Consider the following 20637-nt stretch of genomic DNA (forward strand, 5'->3'; position numbering starts at 1 on the left):
GGCTGAGGTTCCTTGAAATCTAGTGAGGACGCTACATACGGGACGCTGAGACAGTAACAAACCCATGAATGAGAGTGAATAGACTGGATTAGCCACTTCTGCTTGGTTTCCTTCTCTCTTTCCCAAACCTCTCCTCTATTCCTTGATCAAAGCAATAAATACTAGTTTTCCCACCGAAAGCAAAACAAAAGCACACAAACACAAACCCACCCACCTGACGTTTCATGCTTGCGTGCAGTTTTAAGATTGAAAAATAATATTAAAATCACCCACATGGTGGCAAAAAGAGATAACTTGCCTCTACTATTTGCAATCCAAGCGCAGTGGCTAAATTTCAAGTATTGAGGAAAATATATCTATATCATCTATCTATCTATCTATCTATCTATCTATCTATCTATCTATCTATCGAAGTTCAGTAAACCACATAATATTTTTGTGTGTGTGATGTGAGGGACACGGGGAGAGCAACTAGGATGGTTGTGGACAACTTTTGATACATTCAAGTAACTACGTACAGCTGGAAAGTTAAATGCAGAGCTGGCAGAGAATAGGTGCCTGTGTTAAACCCCACGGCTTTTGAAAGCTGGCTTCTAAATAACTGCCTTTCAGAAACAGCTGGAAAGGAAAAGGTAGTTTCTTTGTGAAGCGAACCTTGGAGCAAAGCTACTGGCTTGAGTACTGGGGAGTTGGGAAGAGCAAGAAGCGATGGCTGGGGTGATGGGACCCTCTCCTAGGTCTGTGGGTCCCTACGCAGGAGGGTGAACCCAATGGAATTAAGCTTGGCAGACCCCACAAGGGCCTGGGTGCCTGGCACTGACTGGAGGAAAGATGGGAGCAGGCCTGAGCAGGCGAGGACCACAGCAGCTTCTCAAGGATCCTCCATGCTGGCACTGGGCCGGGTTCACAAGCATCTCCAGTGGTGTGAACCAATTTCTTTCTCTTAAGGCTGCCATGCTGTTATGGTTCCGCTTGTCTGTTTTGCTCTCACCTGGGTCTAGTGGACCTTCTTCTACAGAACCAACTCCAAGGCTGTCAGAGATCTCCTCGCAAGTGATGTAAGAGGGTCGGCTGATTAGGGATGCAGTGTTTAGTCAAGCAGCTAAATGAACAGCTTGAAAACCTCTTGATCTACTGGGAAAAAGCACCCTCAAATTCACTGGGCAACATGGGTTATTATTATTATTATTATTATTATTATTATTATTATTATTAAAGTTCTTCTAAAAATTTGAAGAGCATGCATTTTCTAAGATGGTCTGATTGCAACACACACACACACACACACACACACACACACACACACACACACGTACAACTGCTATCCTATTTAGATGGAAACAGATGCAAACTGAGATGAATGGTTTAAAACTCAATTTATCAAGCAATAGCTTGGGACGACTTGAAATGCCCAGCATTAGCAGCCTATGTTTTTGCGAGGAAAGGCAGAATTATCAGGCAGTGGAGAAACATGAGAACCTGGGAAAGGATACAAATGATAAAAGTAGGAACGAAGGAAGAAAGAAACACGTCGTGGGGGTGATTTGAGTCTCTGCTTTTATCTACTGGTTCCGTTCCCCCATTCTGTCTCTGGCATTGTTGCAGGCACTCGTCGTGACCAGTTTTGTTAATATTTTGCTTGGCAGGCAGGTGTCAGAATGAATGGAGCCCGAGAGGGGTGTGTGTGTGTGTGTGTGTGTGTGTGTGTGTGCACATGCACATTTGCATGCTAGGTTGATCACTGTGGCATTGCCAAAAAGATAAAATGCACTGCCAACCGTACCGAACCCAATAGGGCAATAGAAGACATAACATTTGCATGGGGTAATATCCATGCAAATCTAGAAATGATTAATTTAAATAGAAATACAATGCGGCTCTCACAATAACAGGGAAGATGGTGTCCAAGTGGCCCGTTTGCTGTTGGGAGACAACTTGTGAGGCCTCTGATCTCCCTTCTGCCCCTCGCAGTCCTTGCAAAGGAGGACGGGGGGAGGGGGTCATCCTATGTTGAAATGCTTTGCGTAGGATTCCTACTACGTGCATTGCCAAGCTAAGGAAAGACTTGTAGGTGCACAGTAACACCCTAAGGAACTTCAAATCCAACTTGGGGTGTGTGTGTGTGTGTGTGTGTGTGTGTGTGGAATACTACAGGGTGAATCGTACCAGCATAGAACCCCTTTCACAAGCAACCACCGGCTCCATAACTACAAATGACAAGCCTTTATGAAATTGGTATCATATCAGAAGGACGGAGGATCTTTCCTTTGTGCTAGGCACTGCTGAGTTGCCATAGAAGCGGAAGATAAGAGAAGCCATGCTGAAGGGCTGGGGGCAAGCGACAGATTCCATCAAAATGTGCTGATTGAACACATGGAGGGGTGAGTGTGAAAAATGATTCCCCACCTATTGCAAGGAGCTTTGAAACAGGGTTTCCAAAGTCAGTACGGCTGTCCCTTACATATTTTCAGGGGGATACACACAAGTGATAAAAAGCGAACCATGTGCAAATAGATATACTTGACCCACTCTTTGAAAAACAAAACCAAACAAAAGCCTGAAATCCAGGTTTTGTTTGCCAAGGATGCTTTCTTGCCCAGCACAGACAAAATACAGCTGCAAACTGGATCAGTTGCATTAAAACCATGCACAAGGGCCGGGGGGCGGGGCGTGAAGGACATCACTCAAAAAAGGTAGCCTATCAGGCATTTGCTTGCAGCCACAACACCCCCAAGCCTAAATGCACACACACAAAGCACAGCCCTACATGAAACACACACACACAGTGTGTGCCTCCTCTTTCTCTTTGGCTGCTTAGTCGCCTTAAATCGAGGTGGGGAAGAGAGAGAAAACTTTGAAGAGGTTAACAACAACAGCCCAAAAAAAGGGGGGGATTTGTTTTTATAAACAATGGAGGGGGCAGGAATGAAGCATGCACAATATCGAGATCTCATCCTTGAGTTTTCAAAAAACCTGGACCTCCAAACAGCACATCCGTTTTTTAAAAAAGGAAAAGACAAAATGGTACTGAATTTTTTTTCACGCTAGCGCCGCTGGTCATGAAAAGGACATAGACTGCTTGATTGTTAATTTTCTTTTTCTCCTCACAAGCATAAAATACAGTACAGTTAACACATAGAGTGACATTATATATTATATACCATATACATATTAATATATATCAACGTGATAATATATATGAATATGTATACACACGCGCACAAAAACACATACATACTTGTAGTGCAATTTCTTTTAAAACAACCACAACAACCACCCAACAGACAAACAACCAACAACGCGTGAGGCAATGGGAGGGCAGGGAAAGGCAGGGGAACAGCATTCCTAGAAGTTGCGACGTTTTTGGATCACTGCGGGGCTGCCAAGTATCCAAAGCTCAGGTTCATGTTGTCCGTAAAGTGCTCCTTTGATTCACAAAGCTAGTATGCGTGTTATGTGTGTTTTTCTTATATTGCTTCCCACCCTTCTGGGAGGAGGGATTGCTTATCTGGGCAACAGCCAAGAGCAGCACAGATGCTTTCTCATGCTTAGACGCAGGCCATGGGAGGAGAGGGCTGCAAGCATGCATCTATTGAACGACTCCCTTTTGGGCGAAGAAAAAACATTTTGGCTGCTTGAGACCAAAGCAAGAGAGTTTGAAGTCCAAGTCTCAGTGCTCCAGTCTGCATAGACAAGCTCTCTTTAGCTCTGCCCATGTCCACGTAGGAAATGAGGAACGGCTTCCCACCCCAAACCACCCTGCTTCTGTCTGTCATGTAGGTGAGGGACTCTGAACTCAAGATTTCCAGCATTGCAGCGGGAAAAAAATAACGTAAGAAGCCACAATTTCTCAGAGCAAGGTGAGCTTCTGGCTTCCATGCCGGCCACATAACCGCTGTTGTTCTTCCCGTACGGCGAGCAATGAGAGGCGTAGCAGGAACAGTGCTCCCAAGTGATTGGCTATCAGCAGACGAGGGCTTGGATTGCAGAGCTGGCCAACAGGGACATTCCCCCTTCTGGATAAATCTCTTTCATTCCAAGAGCAGAAATGTCTGGATCATTCACCGCCAGCAGTGGACCTCAGTGTTCCAGGCAAGGCCAGCTCAGCAGCAACTTTGCTCTCCGAAAACAGGCATGAAAGGAGGGCTTTTTTACCCAGCTGTTTCCCACCGGATGGTGAATTGGGGCAAGGGGAACAAGCCTTCTGGATCAACCACCATATTTCCCCGGTTTGTATTGTGGCCACACACACACACACACACAAAGATTGTAGCAATTCCATGTCCAACCCAGGGGAAGTTCTCCTCGAAGGACGCCAAAACAGGGAAACTGCCATGGACATCCGATAAATTCGTTGCCGACGGGCTTGCTCATACAGTGCTTTGCCATCTTGGTAGCAGGTGCTTAGAGACGGAAAATGATCACCTGCAGAGTTAAGGGCTATTTTCCTCATGCACAGATGCCGGATAGTAGAGCTGACAGCCGGCGTTCAATACACATTTTACCTGGAAAGAGAAAGGAAATGGGGAAAATGAGATTTTAGGGGGTCAGCTGTCCTTGCAGCAACACCAATATCGTCCTTGTTCAAACACAACACTAAACCATGGTTTGGCACAGCTGTCTCAATCTCTATGCCCCCCAGACATGGTTGGAGTCCTCTCCCCATCTACCTTGACCATTAGCCATGTTTGCTGGAGGTAACGGGAGCTGGAAGAAGAACATCAGGAGGGTACCACACTGAGGAAGGCTGGTTTGAGCATCATCTGCAAGAGCTTTTGGGAGTCTGAGCAAAAGTTTGGACTTGAGCACTCTCAGTTTCACTTTCCCCAATTACTGGTTTGCCGTGATGTGCAAACCAAGACTTGTAGTTTAAGGTAAACTCTAGTTTGCTGAATTAGACAGCTTTGTAACCCATAGTTTGAAGGTGGCTTCTTTTGAAATTGCATGCATTTGGAATCATGAAATCCTGGTTCATATCTAATGATAAAGCCAGGAATCAAGACAAGTGAAACAAAAGATTGCTTTATTCCTTGTCTCAGCTGCACAGATGTTGGGGGTGGGGAGTTTAGCATTATTGGTGAACCAGGCACGCATATGGATGGATGTATAATCCACACTTTTATAAACATACTTCAAGACAGAGTAAAAGGTAAAGGTAAATGATCCCTGGATTGTTAAGTCCATTCAAAGGCGACTATGGGGTATGTCGCTCATATCGCTTTCAGGCTGAGAGAGCTAGTGTTTGCCCGCAGGCATCTTTCCGGGTCATGTGACCAGCATGACTAAACCGCTTCTGGTGCAACAGGACACAGTGACGGAAACCAGAGCACACGGAAACGCCGTTTACCTTCCTGCTGCAGCAGTACCTATTTATCTATTTGTGCTGGAATGCTTTCGAACTGCTAGGTTGGCAGAAGCTGGGATAGAGCAATGGCAGCTCACCCCATCATGGGCATTCGAACCGCCAACCTTAATATTGACAAGCCCAAAAGGCTCAGCGGTTTAGACAACACCACCCGTGTCCAACATCAACACATCGAGTACAACACACAATAAAACCAGCATAAAACCACCAACAGATACTGATTACTGATTGGCTAAAAACAGATGTTCTAATGAAAGGAGGGATTGGTTCCTGCTGAATCACTGCTGGCAGCGAGTTTCATGGGGCACAACCTGCCACGTTAAAGGCTTGGTCTCTAGTGACAGCCAACAAAACCTCAGGGATGTGGGGAACCATTAGAAGTGCTCCATCAGATGATCTCAGTGATTGAGGTAGAACATAAGAAATCAATCCCTAAGGTGTGTGAAGTTGATTAGAATAAAGTAGAAACTGAAATGTAACAACCAAGACTGCACTCCTATAACCCTGTCCTGGGATGAAGTCCAAGGGGCCTTCTGAGTAGGCAGGTAGAGGACTGCACTGTAAAGGTGTTACAAGGTTATGAAATTTCCTTGCATTACACTATCCTGAACTCTGATGTGCCTCCAGTTGGGGAATTAGATTCTCCTTCATTGGTGGTTTTTAGGCAGAGGCTGCCTTGCCAGCTGCTGGGGTTTTTTTAATGTTGGACTAGATGAGCCTTGGGATCCCTTCCGAACAATTCTACAGTTCCTTTGATTTTCTACTGTCCTGCTCTTTTATTGTTCCTCCCATTTGCTCTGCCTATGATCCACTCACTCCACCTGCATTCTCATTTAAGCTAGGAGGATTTAACGTGGAATTGTTTGCTGTGCCTTTTAGTTTTTCAGCTCCTCAGAGTCTCCCCTCTGTTAAAGATGCACCTGCACAAGCACTGCTTTTATATTTTATTTTATTAAAAAACCATATGCAGGAAAAGAAGCAAGATGATTTCTGAGCAGTGCTTTACCAATTAGCGTCAGGGAACGCCCCACAAAAAGAATACGGATGGCACGGCCATATCGTACCATCACATCTATACAGTGGTGCCTCGCAAGACGAAATTAATCCGTTCCGCGAGTCTCTTCGTCTAGCGGTTTTTTCGTCTTGCGAAGCAAGCCCATTGACGGCTTAGCGGCTTAGCGCTATTAGCAGCTTTTAGCGGCTTATCGGATAAGCAGATAAGCGGCTTAGCGGCTTAGAAAAGGGAAAAAAAACCCGCAGGAACTCGCAAGACATTTTTGTCTTGCGAAGCAAGCCCATAGGAAATTCGTTTTGCGAAGCACCTCCAAAACGGAAAACCCTTTCGTCTAGCGGGTTTTCCGTCTTGCGAGGCATTCGTCTTGCGGGGCACCACTGTACTTTTTTACTTAAAAAAAAGAAGGGAAAAAAGCATTTCCCGACCCTTACATTTATTAATGTTCTCAATGTCGCCTTGCTCAGTGATGATGTTCAAGAGCCCCTCCATGAGCAGCAGTGCCTTGTGGTATCGTTGTGCACAATCTTCTCTGTGATGAAACATCTCATCCAGCGCTGCTGCCTGAACCTGGAGAGAGAATGCCTCATGTGATTACTCTGCCAGCAAATATAATGCTTGAGCAACTCTGCCGCAACAGACTGAATTTGCACATAAGCAAAGATTCAACAACCCCCCCCCCCCGCATTGCTCGGCTGCTGAAAAGTGTAGAATGCATTTTCACACTGCCCTCTTAATAAGCCCACATCTCTCTGCTGTGGCTTTCAGACTCCAGTTCGCTGCCAGCGGGGATGGGCAAAAGGGGCTGATTCTGCTGCACTCCTGCAGAAGATCCTGACGCATCATGGGGAGCATCACCTGACTATTTCAAACTAGGAACGTGCCTCTCATGTGGATGTTGCCCAAGGAGAGCATCGTCAAAAGGTCTAGGCAGGAAGCAGGAGACTGACAACAGTGGGGAGTTACAGATAGGTAGCCGTGTCGGTCTGCCATAGTCAAAACAAAAAATTCCTTCCAGTAGCACCTTAAAGACCAACTAAGTTAGTTCTAGGTATGAGCTTTTGTGTGCATGCACACTTCTTCAGATACCATATCTGAAGTATCTGAAGAATATCAGATCTGAAGAAGTGTGCATGCACACGAAAGCTCATACCTAGAACTAACTTAGTTGGTCTTTAAGGTGCTACTGGAAGGAATTTTTTGTTTTAACAGTGGGGAGGTCCTTCTTGTTTTGGCCATAGGGGGAGAAAATGCAGGACGTTCAGAAGAGGCACCCAGAAAGGATGCTTAAAAATATGCTGAAGACAGCAGAGGGATGAGAGTAGGGAGACACGGCTGGCACTAGGGATTGGTACAGTTGAGCACCTGCCAAAGGCTGGTAAAAGTTCCTGAAGACCATTTTCACTCAGAGGACCCTGTGGTTTGAGGGAGTGCAAAAATCCCAAAGATACGCCAGAGGGATGCAAAGTGACCATCTGATGCTGCCTTATATCTCACCAGGTCACTGGTACATCTAGGCTAGTTCTAGATCTACTGTGTCCATTCCAAGGTTTCCCCAAGTTACTGGAGACCCTTTTATCCCTGTGGGTGCCCAGGATTGATCTGTCTACATGCATTCTGCCACCATGAATACACACAGACCACAAAAAGGGCTGTGCTTGGTGCAAAGAATGCATTCCCAGAGAACTGTGGGGTTCTCTTTCAGTTTGCACGGCCCTCCTTGCTGCTACTGCTACTTAAGGTGCATATGTATTAAACTCTTATTAGGGCCCCTTCGTATCCTGCAAAGAGGTGAGGAGAAATGCTGCTTGCCAGGGGGTTGGGCTAAACCCTAGCCCATCCCTAGGGCTCAGCAAATGCCACCATACTAACCCCCAAATACTGCACACATGCAACCCAGTATACATGAGAAGCATTTCGCCCTACCATCTGCACGGCGTGGCTGAAGATGAGCTTCTCGGCGGTGATGCTGTTGATGCGATCCATGAGCTTCTGCTTGTCCAATAGCCACCTCTGCAACCTCATGTTCAGGCAATGGCAGGAGGAAACACTGGATTTATACAGATCGTTGAGCTTCCTCACAACTAGGAGAAGGAGAAGAAGAAGGGGTGGATGACACTACTTTACAGGACGGCCTCCGCTTCTGGCCACTCCTTATCCACATCAACAGTCTCTCGCCACAGTGTTTGCAAAAGGTGACCAACACCAACATTGTCAACTGACTGCCCATCATTTGCCCAACATTTGATAGCGGTTTGGGGAACTGGCTTATTGGGGGAATGGCTTCCAACTGGGGCATCCGAAGGATTCCCAGGTGCCTGAGCCTATCTGAGCACTGAGATCCTTAGAGGCCCTTCTTTGAGTGACCTCACTGTCCCAGGTACAGCATGTGACATCTGGGGAGAGGGCTACTTCAATGATGATGATAATGATACCCTATTTATGAGATGCCTTCCATAAAGAGGTTGGTCCATCAGGTGTCTCCTCTCTTAAATTTTAGGCACCTTTCAACTTGCATGAGATGATGATGATGATGATCAACAGCAGATGTTCATTTTATTTGCTGTGGTTTATTATCTGAAACCTTACTCTGCTGTAGCTGCTAAAAATGCTACTAATAAAAATAAAAATACTGCTAAACTCCCCCCCCCCTTTGAGGTTTCTTAACACAAGCTTTTCTTGTGTGCAGCTTTGGAAGCATAACTTAAAACTGAGAATGGGGCTGTGCAATCTTGAAATATCATCATCAACAACATCATCATTTTATTTGTATGCACAAACAGAATCTTCTTCCACGGCAGAACCCAGAGAGTTGCAGCAAGGAATAAGCCTTTTCAGCCATAAACTCTTCCAAGATTTGTCGCCCTGCCCACTCCCAACAGCCAGTCAGCATTCTGTGGCCAGAATTCTTTGCTTGCCCTATCCTCATTGGGCCAACTCAGGGTTACTGCTGAAGGCTGCCCTCCACAAAGACTTCTGATACGTATGCAAAGCACTGAGTTCCCCAAGCTCACCAATACCCCTAGTCTTGTGCCCTAGATGGTGCTGTAATACGATGCTTACGTATATGTAAACATCATTCCTTTCTGTGGACTCTGCTTTTGCCTCCAGTACCCGCAGAGGATCTCATGCCAAGGAACAAAATGATTCAGCCTGCTGAGTGACTGTGTGTTATTTAACAGCAGAGGCACAACATGTAATTATTAAGTTGCACCCACATCAATTATCGTTAAGCCCTTGCACATAGCTAAGAGCTGAAACATTCAGATCAGGCGACGTGTTTTCCAGACGGGCAACTGGAATACATGTGGAGACCCGTAGCACCGATCACATTTTACAGAGTGCAAAACAGTGCTGTCCCTAATTTGAGAGAGATAGAGGAAGATAAAAACAAGTACGCACAGGACAGATTGATCTTGTATGCTTGGCTAACTCAATTTTCACTTCACCCTGGAATGTAATAGCAGGGGGGCCAGGGGAGAAAGAAGTAGGACCTCTCTGAGTATTGCCTGAATACTGCTCAAACTGGCAGTGCCTCTCTGGAGTCTCAGGCAAGGGTCTCTCATCCTCTGTGACTAGATCCTTTTAATTTCAGGGGCTGAGGACCTTCGGCACGCAAAGCCTGGACCACCTAAACACCACCTCTTGGCACACTGTGCTCGGCATCGCCACCTGTCTGTGGCCAAGCAAACTGCAGCGTGACAACACACTTGTGTTTTATTATATGTAACAAATGCATCAGTTCTGATGGCACAAGGGTTGACAGTGATGAACACGTTCTCTCAATATAAACAAACCACTTTCTCTCTCTTGGTGTCTGTCTGTTTTATGCCTTATTTTGTTTTGGCAAGTTGTCATTTTGTATTTGTATGATGGCTCAGGGTTTCAAAAGCCGGAAGCGGCCAAGGCCTCTTGGGACCTCTGAGAGGGGTGGGGGTGGGGGCTGGACATGGATCAATGCCATCACTGGATGTAAGGATTATTTTTCTGAGCAGGTATTGCTCCCTGCAAAGGTGAGAGAAACGGACAATTCTATCAGCATCACAGGAGATAGATGCTAAAAATATGGGGGCATAGCAAGCTAACAGAAGTGTGATTAAAGAATGAAAACATAAGATGTGTATACTAAGTCTGTGAAAGTGCATAAATAAAAATTTTTTAAAAGAGAAGTGGGTTGCAGCCTATGGTAGTCTTAATCAGAGTCGACTCATAGCTATTACTAATTTTAGTGGGTCCAACCTAAGTAGGACTACCATGGGATACAACCCACAATCAGGAATCCCCGTGTGTGTGTGCATTTGAAGAAGAGTGCTTACTTTGTTTGACGGTGGAGGAGAGGCACAACTTGCCTGCCCGGATCTGGTCTATGGCCATCTGCAGGCCTGCGGACAGCAACTCTGCTACTTTCAAGTACAGCACCAACTGTTCTGCATAGCTGAAAAAAGGAAGCACCAGCAGATTAATGGAGCTGCCATCCACACAGCTGCAGGGGAAGACGCACAAAGCTGCTTTGAGCCCAAGCCAGGCCATCGCAGTTCTCTCAGGGACCTCCCCAAACATCACCCTTTACCTCCATTCTTTGCTGAGCAGGCTAATCTGGTCAGCCACGACGCTTTCCTGGAGCTGGTACTCGGAGGCCATCGAGCTGCTCATCTCGCTGGTGTTCCCTTTGACGGCCGCTATCTCCATCACGTAGTGGACAAAGGCCAGGGTGAACCGGAGGCTGCGAAGGATGTCCGTGTGCTCTTGCTGTGAGCAGGGAGACAAAGGGAGACGAGGTTTCGTTAGCAAGCCAGCTCTAGAATGCAGAAAGCAGCAGATTCATGGAAAGAACAACGCCTTGTCCTTGGCTGTGAGCTTTACACTATGGGTGGGCAACCTTTCCCCTGTCGAGGGCTGCATGCCCTTGGGAGTCATCTGGGAGGGGGGGCCTCCAGCAGGCCTCCTGTCCCTCAACCGCCACTTGGCATCAGGCTGTCTCACTGGGACAGCAAGGAAGCGGGTCTCCTTCCATCAGCACCGTTGAAAGACATGCTCCATCAGGCACTTCCTCTGCCCCTGAACTGTTCCTATGCCAGATGGTCATTATTTAATAATCCGCTTTCCCGCGCCTCTTCCCTGCCTGTGCATTTCCCTTTGTGTGTAGTTCTGTTTGTTTGTTTTTTGAAGATTGCACTCCTGAGAGCAGTGACTGTCCTGCTTTAACTGATAGTAAGCCACTCTGGAAGCCTTTTTGGCTGAAGAGAGGGATACAAATGCTCTTAAAAAAACCCCTGCTGTATGGCCTTTAACCAAGCCAGTTGCTCTCTCACTCAGAGGCCAGTACAGCCCACAGGCTTCTTTTAATAAACTGGTTTGCATTTAAGATGCCAGAAACATTTGTTGTTTCTGCTGCTTCATAGGGTTATTGACAGTGCACTTTTTCTAGAAAAAATAGGTGCCGGTACTCATGAAGTTGTTATGGTAAGTATCACACTTTTTAACAAACAAAAAAGAGGTGCCAGTACTGCATAACCCCCTAAAAAAAGCACTGGTTATTGGGAAGATAAGTCTGGGGGAAGGGGGAGAGAGTTAGGAATGCCCCTCTGAGCTCCGAGAAGGAATGGCTGTGGGGATAAGGCCTATGCCAACACTCTCCCAGGCCACGGTTAAGAAAAGTGGATGGAAGAGGCAGGTTGGGTGGAAAACATGAACACACGCTCCCAGGGCTCCCAACGCAGCTCTACAGGTGAAACTCGAAAAATTAGAATAGCGTGGAAAAGTTCATTTATTTCAGTACACCATAATCATCACAATTATAACAAATAAAGGCTTGGCATATCTCGCTTTGCATGTCATGAGTCTAGCTCATATATTAGTTTCACCTTTTAAGTTGAATTACTGAAATAAGTGAACTTTTCCACGATATTCTAATCTTTCGAGTTTCATCTGTAGTTCAAGGGGAGCCACAGGTGAGAAACATTCCCATGGCTCCCACTGTGGTTCTCATTCAGAGGGAGCCAGTGCCAAATCAGCCGCCGTCTTTACTCACGGAATTAACGACTTCAAAAATTAAAAAGCTGGGATTGAGACTTGTGCAGAGGCTGTGTTTGCACAGCTCTATAGAAACTGCTGAGGGTCTATAAATAGAGATGAAACAGTGACCTACTTTCCTTCCACTGCCCCCTCCCCCCTCCCATCACTTTCATCTAGGTGCACATTTGCCAGAGGTTTTCGTTCAATTCACATACAAAAGGAGTGGGTGGGAGGGCTTGATGTCTTTGAGCTCAACAGCAACCTGAACCGAGTGAGTTTTCAAAAAAAAAATTAAAGGGTTGGAATCCCATATCTCCGAGCACCGACACAGCCAACCGCATGGGTTTTGTTTTCATCTGTCTCCCTAGCCCAACTCCTTTGCACACTCAGGAGATAGCAGCTTGGAAGATGGAGAACCACCTCTTCGGCCAGGATCGCTGGTTATTTTTAAACACGCGTGCAGCTTTGCAGACAATGCGAAAGAGCAGATCTGACTCAAGAACTGGAAATGGTAAGAATGCAATGCCCTGGTCGCTTGGGGGTGGGAATCAGGCTGCTGTGACTCAAAGAGCACGACATTCAGTCTCCTTCAGAAAGCAGCGGCGCGATCCAAATATCAGGTGTAATTCAAGCTTTCACTAGTGACGAGACAGCATTCTGACAACACTCCACTAACATTTCACTAGGTATTTATTACCTAGCAACGGTCTCAACTTTTACGGTTCAGAGCTTTCAATTCTACTCCCCTTTCCAGATTCGCAGGCTTCCTCTAAAGACATTCTCTTCTTCCTGTATACAGATGGAAAACTGAGGCTGGCTTTATCCCTCAGCCAGCTCCTGGCTTAGTTGAGAGGCTTCCCATAGCCAAACAACAACAACCCTCCGCTCCATTCATGGGAACACAAGCCCCAATGTGATGCTACCTTTCCTTCACTGTCCATAGCAACCAAATGAGCCAAGGGAGAGCCTTCTAATAATACAGGAGGGAAGTTTTTAAAAGGCCTCTTTTGCTTGGAAAAGGAAGCAGCTGGGAGTCAAGTGGCAGCAGCATATATCACAAAGATGAATGGAAGGAAAGAAACCGCAAATACATAATATTCAGTGATAATTAACACTGCAGCTCTACACACACACACACACACACACACACACACACACAGTATTATCCCCCAATGTGTTTAGGCACCCTAATGTGGTACCTAAATGACTTTTGGAACTCCCTCCCACTTGACCTTATTTAACATTTCTAAGCTACAAGTATTGCCTGCAAGTCCCTGGAAGCACAAGTCAATTAATTAAAAAAAAACCTGTTAACGAACAAACTGGCAGCCATAAAACGATGCCCTAAATGACACTGTGCCATAGCAGATCAAATACCGGAACAGAACCATGAAGATCTTGGTTCAAATCCCCATTCGGACATGAAGTGGCAAATAACTCCCCTAGCCTAACCTACTTCACAGGGTTGTAAAGACCTCAAAGGGCAAAGATGCTAAATATTCACCTAGATCAGGAACACCGGAAAGCAACATGGCGGCGGAGGCACTGGGGAGCTTTACAATACAGTGGTGCCTCGCAAGACGAAAAGAATCCGTTCTGCGAGTCTCTTCGTCTAGCGGTTTTTTCATCTTGCGAAGCAAGCCCATTGACGGCTTAGAGGATTAGCGCTATTAGCGGCTTATCGGATAAGCAGATAAGCGGCTTAGAAAAAGGGGGGGGAGGGGAAAAAACCCGCAGGAACTCGCAAGACATTTTCGTCTTGTGAAGCACGCCCATAGGAAATTCATTTTGCGAAGCACCTCCAAAACGGAAAACTCTTTCATCTAGCGAGTTTTCCGTCTTGCGAGGCATTCGTCTTTCGGGGCACCACTGTACAACATCTTAAAGTGGGGTAGCTAGAATCTTTTTCCAGCAATTCTTTCCATATCTCATGATTTGTGCAGAAGTAACAAACAGGGACAGGATGGGGAGCTGCTGTGTTGAGCTACGTAAGGGACTGGAGCCCTACCTCAGCGCTGCTGAACCCCCCATGACACTGACAACGTATTTTTGTTCTTTTACCTCCCAACAGTCACAAGGACCAGCATTTTGCTTTTAATAAAACCTAGGGTGGCCAAGAATGTTAACTTCCACACAAGGCGCCCAAACTCTGTCTGTGTCTGACAAGGTGAGAAATGTGAGGAACACTGATGAACCTGTGGAGGACCAAATGAATTTCCGCCTCGTGTTTTAATCTTGGGTCTCTGGGGTGGGTGGGGAGGTGGGTTTCAACTCACTTCCATGAGTGTCTCCTCCGGTAGCTCGGGTGCCTCAAAGGTGACTGCTCCCTCCAGGTTGGCAGTGATGGGGTCGGCAAAAGTATATCTGACGCCTGATGGGGCTTCGAGCACATCCCCGCCAGCACTCATGATGAAGTGCCGCCCGCTGAAAGACCCTCCCGAACTGTGAGAGCTGGAAGATCCCACTGAAAGGGTTGAAACACAGAAAGCAAAAGTTACCTAGACGTGACTCTTCGGGCCAAAGGAGAAAAACAAACAAACACAGTTTAATTTATTGATTCAGATTAAGCTCCAATTTAGGGCTCATCCAGGCTTCCTTTTGTGCCGTGTTTCTGAATTTCAGGAATTTTGGGGAAACCTGAATTTCCGCTTGTTCTGAATCAGCATTAAAGAGCAGCTTTTCCTGGGGAAAGTTAGATGGGGTACACTCAGACAAGGAGCTTTAAAGCAGGGTGAAAGGTAAGTGTGGATGAGCCCTTAATTGTGACATTTTAATCCTCAGCTATCCTTATTAATCCCTTTCCACCAAGCAAAGTCCAAACACAGCCTTATTTCATAGGACTATCATCCCAATGACAATGAGAACGGCAGTGCTTGCAAGCAGAGCTCCATGTGAGCAGGAGCTTCCTCGTTTATGGTGCTTCTCCTGAAATAAAAATAGTCTCCATGTGTGCACCAGTACTCCAGTGGGTACCCAGAACTTAGTGAAGCTTTGGGGTGGGGCAAATCCCCTGAGCTTCCTTAGATCTCAAAAATTCTCAATTTTTAAAAAAGGAAGGTGTCTGTATAATCGCTAACTCAGGATCTGCGACATAACAGGGAAGCAAGTCAGGTGGCTCATAGTGTGTGTATGTGCATGTGAGACACTAGATTCTTTGTTCCTAGAATACACACATCCCTGAGTTAGGACACAAAGCCAGAACAGTAACTATGAAGAGAATTCCAATTTCCTTCTGGGCAGCAGTATCAAGATGGCAGGAAGCGCTCATTACCTGAAAACATTCTGGTCCTGGTGGTCTGCGGTGGGGTTGTTCCACTGGGAGGGGAACCAACAGTAAAGACCACTGGAGAAGGGCTTGCAGAGCCGCCATCCCTGGCCCCTGAGTGTAAGTTTCCTCCACAGACAGCAGAAGGAGCTACGAGGAAAGAATGAGTTAAGATTTTATGAGAGCCATAAAAGATATCAAGATAGAAACACAGTCAGCCTAGAAGTTGAGAGTGCTGGCCTGTGACTAAGGTTCAAATCCCCCAACTCAGCTATGAAGCTCACTGGGTGTCCCTGAGCCAGTCACTTGCTGTCTCTCAGCTTAGCCTACCTCTCAGGGCTGTTGTCAGGATATTATGGATCTGTGGGAGAGGGTGAGGGAAGAGAACCCTGTGTATAGCTCCTCCAATTCGAGTAACTAAAAAAAGGAGCACAATGAAAAAGGAACCCCAGAGTTTCCCATCTCCCCGTACCTGTGATTTCCATGGGCTTCTCATTGTTCAAACTGTCATTGCTTCCAGCTTCCCCAAAAGCAGCTTTGAGGAGGAGATCAGTGAGGCGACCGGTGCTGAGCGACCTGGAGGAAGGAGAGAAACAAAACAAGTGAATGTGAGGGGACGGACGGACGCACAGGTGTTGTGGATTTCTGCTCCCTAGCGGCTGGTTGCAGTGAAAAGCGCAGTGGCCTTTAAAGAAGGACAAAGGGCCTCTCTAGAACAGGCATGCCCAAACTTGGCCCCTCCAGCTGTTTTGGGACTACAACTCCCATCAGCCCTAGCTAATAGGACCAGTGGTCAGGGGTGATGGGAACTGGTAGTCCCAAAACAGCTGGGGGGCCGAGTTTGGGGATGCCTGCTCTAGAAGACATCTGAAGGCAGCCCTGTTTAGGGAAGCTTTTAATGTTTGATGTATTACGGTATTTTAATATTTTGTTGGAAGCCGCCCAGAGTGGCGGGGTATAAATAATAAATTATCATTTTTATTATTATTATAGAACATCAAGCCTGCAGGCCAGGAGGGCTCTATCTAAGGCAAAATGGAGCCCACCTTAGCTAGCAGATGCAAGCTGGCTTGCTGGCTGGGGAGAGCTATACTGAATGTTTGAAATGGAGCTCAGCCTCAGCCCCCAAGAGGGTAGATTTGCAAGGGTTGCCTCAGACCTGCCAATGAGGCAGCAGATCGGGGTTGCCAACTCATGAGGTAACCCATCAGCCTAAGCCTGATGGAAACTGTAGTCCAAAACATCTGAAGGATGCCAGCCTGGAAAAGACTCCTCAATTGTTTTTTTTAAAAAGCCAGTTTCTTAGAGCACAGGTGAGCAATCTGCAGCCTCCTTTTATGCAACACCCCCCCCCAAAAAAAGTCCTCCTGAAACCGTCCCGTTTTCCTGTCCCATCAGAGCTCCTCCCTTCCTCTCTATGGTTCCTGGCTTCAAAAAAACTGCTCCCCACCTATTTTTCCTGGGTAGTTTCAGAACAAATGGAAGCAGAGCTCGTCACTTAGTTTTTCGATAACAGTAAACAAAATTGATGTATGTAGTTTTCAAGATGTAAGACAGTTAGTGACAGACTGGCTGCAACACCACCAAGGAAATGATGTCTTGAAAATAGATAAGAAAAATGGATTTAGTACAGAAATTTCAAGGTTTGAAAAGGAATTATTGGAAAATAATGTGAAGTTACTTTCCAAAATGTATAAATTGTTGCTAGAGTGGCATACTAAGGACGAAGAAGTTGAATCAGTAATGATAAAATGGGCACAAGACACTGGGCACAATATTCAATTTTCATCTTGGGGAAAATAATGGAGGGAAGACTTAAAATTTACAGCGTGCTTTGCATTGAAGGAAAACTACATGAAAATGATGTATTGGTGGTATTTAACACCTGTAAAACTAGCAAAAATGTATAGAACTGCTTCCAATGTTTGCTGGAAATATGTGGTGGATGTGCAAAATAACTAAAGCATTCTGGGAAATTATTTAAAATGAGCTTTTTTAAAAAAATAAAAAATAAATAGAAAATAAGATAAGCAGATGAAAAAGAAAGATTGATAATGGTAACCACGGAAGGGTGGAGGGAAGTCAAGGGATTCAGAGAATCCTAAATGAGGAGGTGAATAATGTGTTTGAATTTAAATTTGTTATGTAAAACTTAATAAAAATATTTTTAAAAAATGATGTATGTTTGTTTGTTTTACTTCCCATGGCTTCAAGGAAAGAATTTTCGTCCCCTGAAATGTCTGAGAATTGAGAGCCTAGATCAGGCATAGGCAAACTCGGCCCTCCAGATGTTTTGGGACTACAATTCCCACCATCCCTGACCACTGGTCCTGTTAGCTAGGGATCGTGGGAGTTGTAGTCCCAAAACAGCTGGAGGGCTGAGTTTGCCTATGCCTGACCTAGATGAATACCAAGGAATAGAATCATAAATAGATTAGATCTGGCGCTGGACCAAGCCTCCCCATGTTGGGCAATCCAGGATATCATCAGAGGAAATGACAGGAGGAGGAGGAGGAAGAGGAGGAGGAGAGGATGAGAGCAATTATGGAGTCATTCCATTGGATGCTGGCCATTAGTGTGGACCTCTCAGCAGTTAAAGCAGGAAAAGTGTGGCATCTCTTTGGCAAACTAAGCTATGCACCTGTTTAGCCTGCCTGAGACAGCACTTGTTGTGTGCATTTGCTGTGCAAGGAGTGTCTGTCACACGCCTAACTGCTGAGCTTGTGCTCCTCATCCTAAGGAATATGGAAAACTGCCTTATACAGGGCCATGCTAGCTCAGTACTGTCCACTGTGATTGCCAGCAGATCTCTGGGGTCTGAATCAGAATCCTTCCCCTCACCTTATCCCTGGTAACTGATGATACCAGGGGCTTCCTTTGCTGCCAAGCTACTCATCACCAACCACAGTTGCTGGATATAGGGCAGTGGGCCGAAGCACACTCTCTTGCCTTGCTCCACATGTTCAGCACAGGACACCCCCCCCCATTATTTGATAAAAGGAGCCTTCATCCTGTTGCTTCACAGGACCCTATTTGACACATGGGCAAAGCAGAGGCAGTTGTGGGAGCTGGTGTGAGGCACAGGAAAAGGGGACCATGGTGGAGACAAGGATGGAGATGGAGGCGGCGGTTTGAAGCAGGTGAATCATGGAGACGGAAGCCTATAGCCAGGGAGGCGGCAGGGCTGTAACTAAGTGGCACACAGGAAGTCCCAAGTACAAGGCTCAGCATCACCACGCAGGGCTGAGAGTCCCCTGCCTGGTCAATGCACACAATTATGAAGCTAGGCGAACCAATGGGCTGACTCAGTTTTCTACCTGCCCCTGCTATACCTGACCTTGGGGTGAGGAGATTAAAGGGTTGCTGGCATGTGGAGCCAACGGAACTCCCAGAAAGGGACTGTGAATATGGTTTGCTGGGAATCCTATTTAGCCTGAGAAATAACCAACACAGGAAATTTTGAGGCGCTTTGAAGATTCCTTGATGCGAAATAAAAAATGACCGTATTTTTCGCTGTATAAGACGCACTTTTTCCCTCCTAAAAAGTAAGGGGAAATGTGTGTGCATCTTATGGAGCGAATGCAGGCTGCACAGCTATCCCAGAAGCCTCTTCAGGGCAGCAGGAAGAACACTCCCCCTGCCCTGAAGAGGCTTCAGAATATTTTTTTTCTTGTTTTCCTCCTCCAAAAACTAGGTGCGTCTTCTGGCAGAATCCGAGATCAGAGAGAAGAGTTGGTGGAAGAAGATTGGAGGAAATTTAAAGTCTACTTACAGAAACATTGTAAAATTTTTGAATGTTGATGACACTGAAATGAAATGAAGGGGTTCTGGTAATAAGGTAAATTAGGTAAGAATGGACTGATGTTAGAAGAAAGTTCGAAGTTAATGATCTTGCTGAACTAATTTTTAAGTAGAATACAAAAAAGGGAGACGTGAGGAAGTCAGGAAAATAAGTTAACCAAAGAGGAGAGGAAAAAGAGAGGGATTTTTGTTTTTTCTTTGTTTTTTCTTTTTTCTTTTGTTTTTATGCTAATTGTGAGAATTTTTTGTATTTTTGTGTTTATGTATTCTCTTTTGTGTTTCGCTATTGTTTGCTTTGTAATCTTTCTTATTATTAAATTTAATAAAATATCATTTTAAAAAAACAAAACAAAAACTAGGTGCGTCTTATGGTCTGGTGCGTCTTCTAGAGTGAAAAATACGATATGTGGATGCAAGGAGAGTGGCAAATCAGCATCTGGCCCACCCCCAGCCCGGCCCATCATAACAGCAAAACTTGTGTGCATTGTGAATGCCTTTCTGGTCAGTTTCGTACCTGCCCTTGGCTTCTTCCATAGGCCTCAATCCTAGGCCTGCCTGCTGGCAGTGGAAATGACCCATGTCCTTCAAGTCTGGCAGAGTCTTGTTCCTTGTCGGGATCATGACGCCCTGGTGTGCCAGGAGGGCAAGCAGGTTTTGGGAGCTTGGGGTTTTGTTGAACTCAAAAGGAGGCATGACCTATTTTTTAGTATTATTATTAAAAACAAAAAGTGGGGGAGGAGTGGAGAGAGGTGGTTCATTAGTGTTCAGTGTGAGAGAGTCACTGTTTGCACCATGGCTTATCTCTGCCGCTATTAATAAAAGCACCCACCCACTCCATACACACATAAACAGGCATTAAATGCAATCACAAACAGGGGATGCATCTACTACCCCCACCATTTCATAACACTGCCTTCTACACAACCTCCTAAGTTCAGTGGGCACCCAAACTTCTCCCCTCACACTCTTTAAAACTTGGGGATATATTTTCCTGCTTGTTGTGGCAACTGTCATGAGCTGCGCTAGATAACACACGGTTTTAACTGCATTTTTAATTGTGTCTTTTAGTTCTTATATTCCGTTATATTGCAATGCAATTTGAATTCCATGGAATATCATTTAGAATACAAAACACAAGACAATAAATATGGGACACAAAGGCGCTATTAAAAATAAACG

At 45.7% G+C, this 20637-nt stretch overlaps 1 protein-coding gene across 2 annotated transcripts in view; it reads right to left on the reverse strand.

The window, feature by feature from the left end:
• Positions 1 to 3079: 3079 nt before the first annotated feature.
• ULK1 (unc-51 like autophagy activating kinase 1) overlaps positions 3080 to 20637 on the reverse strand; it is a 105989-nt gene continuing 88431 nt past the window's right edge. For both annotated transcript variants that reach the window (XM_081842231.1, XM_081842232.1), the window contains 9 exons: positions 19973 to 20154; positions 16130 to 16233; positions 15664 to 15807; positions 14669 to 14856; positions 10948 to 11126; positions 10694 to 10812; positions 8304 to 8461; positions 6812 to 6947; positions 3080 to 4505 (listed from right to left, as the gene is read on the reverse strand). In XM_081842231.1, the coding sequence (XP_081698357.1) occupies positions 4450 to 4505; positions 6812 to 6947; positions 8304 to 8461; positions 10694 to 10812; positions 10948 to 11126; positions 14669 to 14856; positions 15664 to 15807; positions 16130 to 16233; positions 19973 to 20154 (1266 nt within the window). In that variant the 3' untranslated portion in view covers positions 3080 to 4449. The remainder of the gene's footprint in view (positions 4506 to 6811; positions 6948 to 8303; positions 8462 to 10693; positions 10813 to 10947; positions 11127 to 14668; positions 14857 to 15663; positions 15808 to 16129; positions 16234 to 19972; positions 20155 to 20637) is intronic.

The sequence above is a fragment of the Podarcis erhardii genome (genome assembly GCF_964252035.2).
Source record: "Podarcis erhardii genome assembly, chromosome: 15".
Classification (NCBI taxonomy): Eukaryota; Metazoa; Chordata; class Lepidosauria; order Squamata; family Lacertidae; genus Podarcis; species Podarcis erhardii.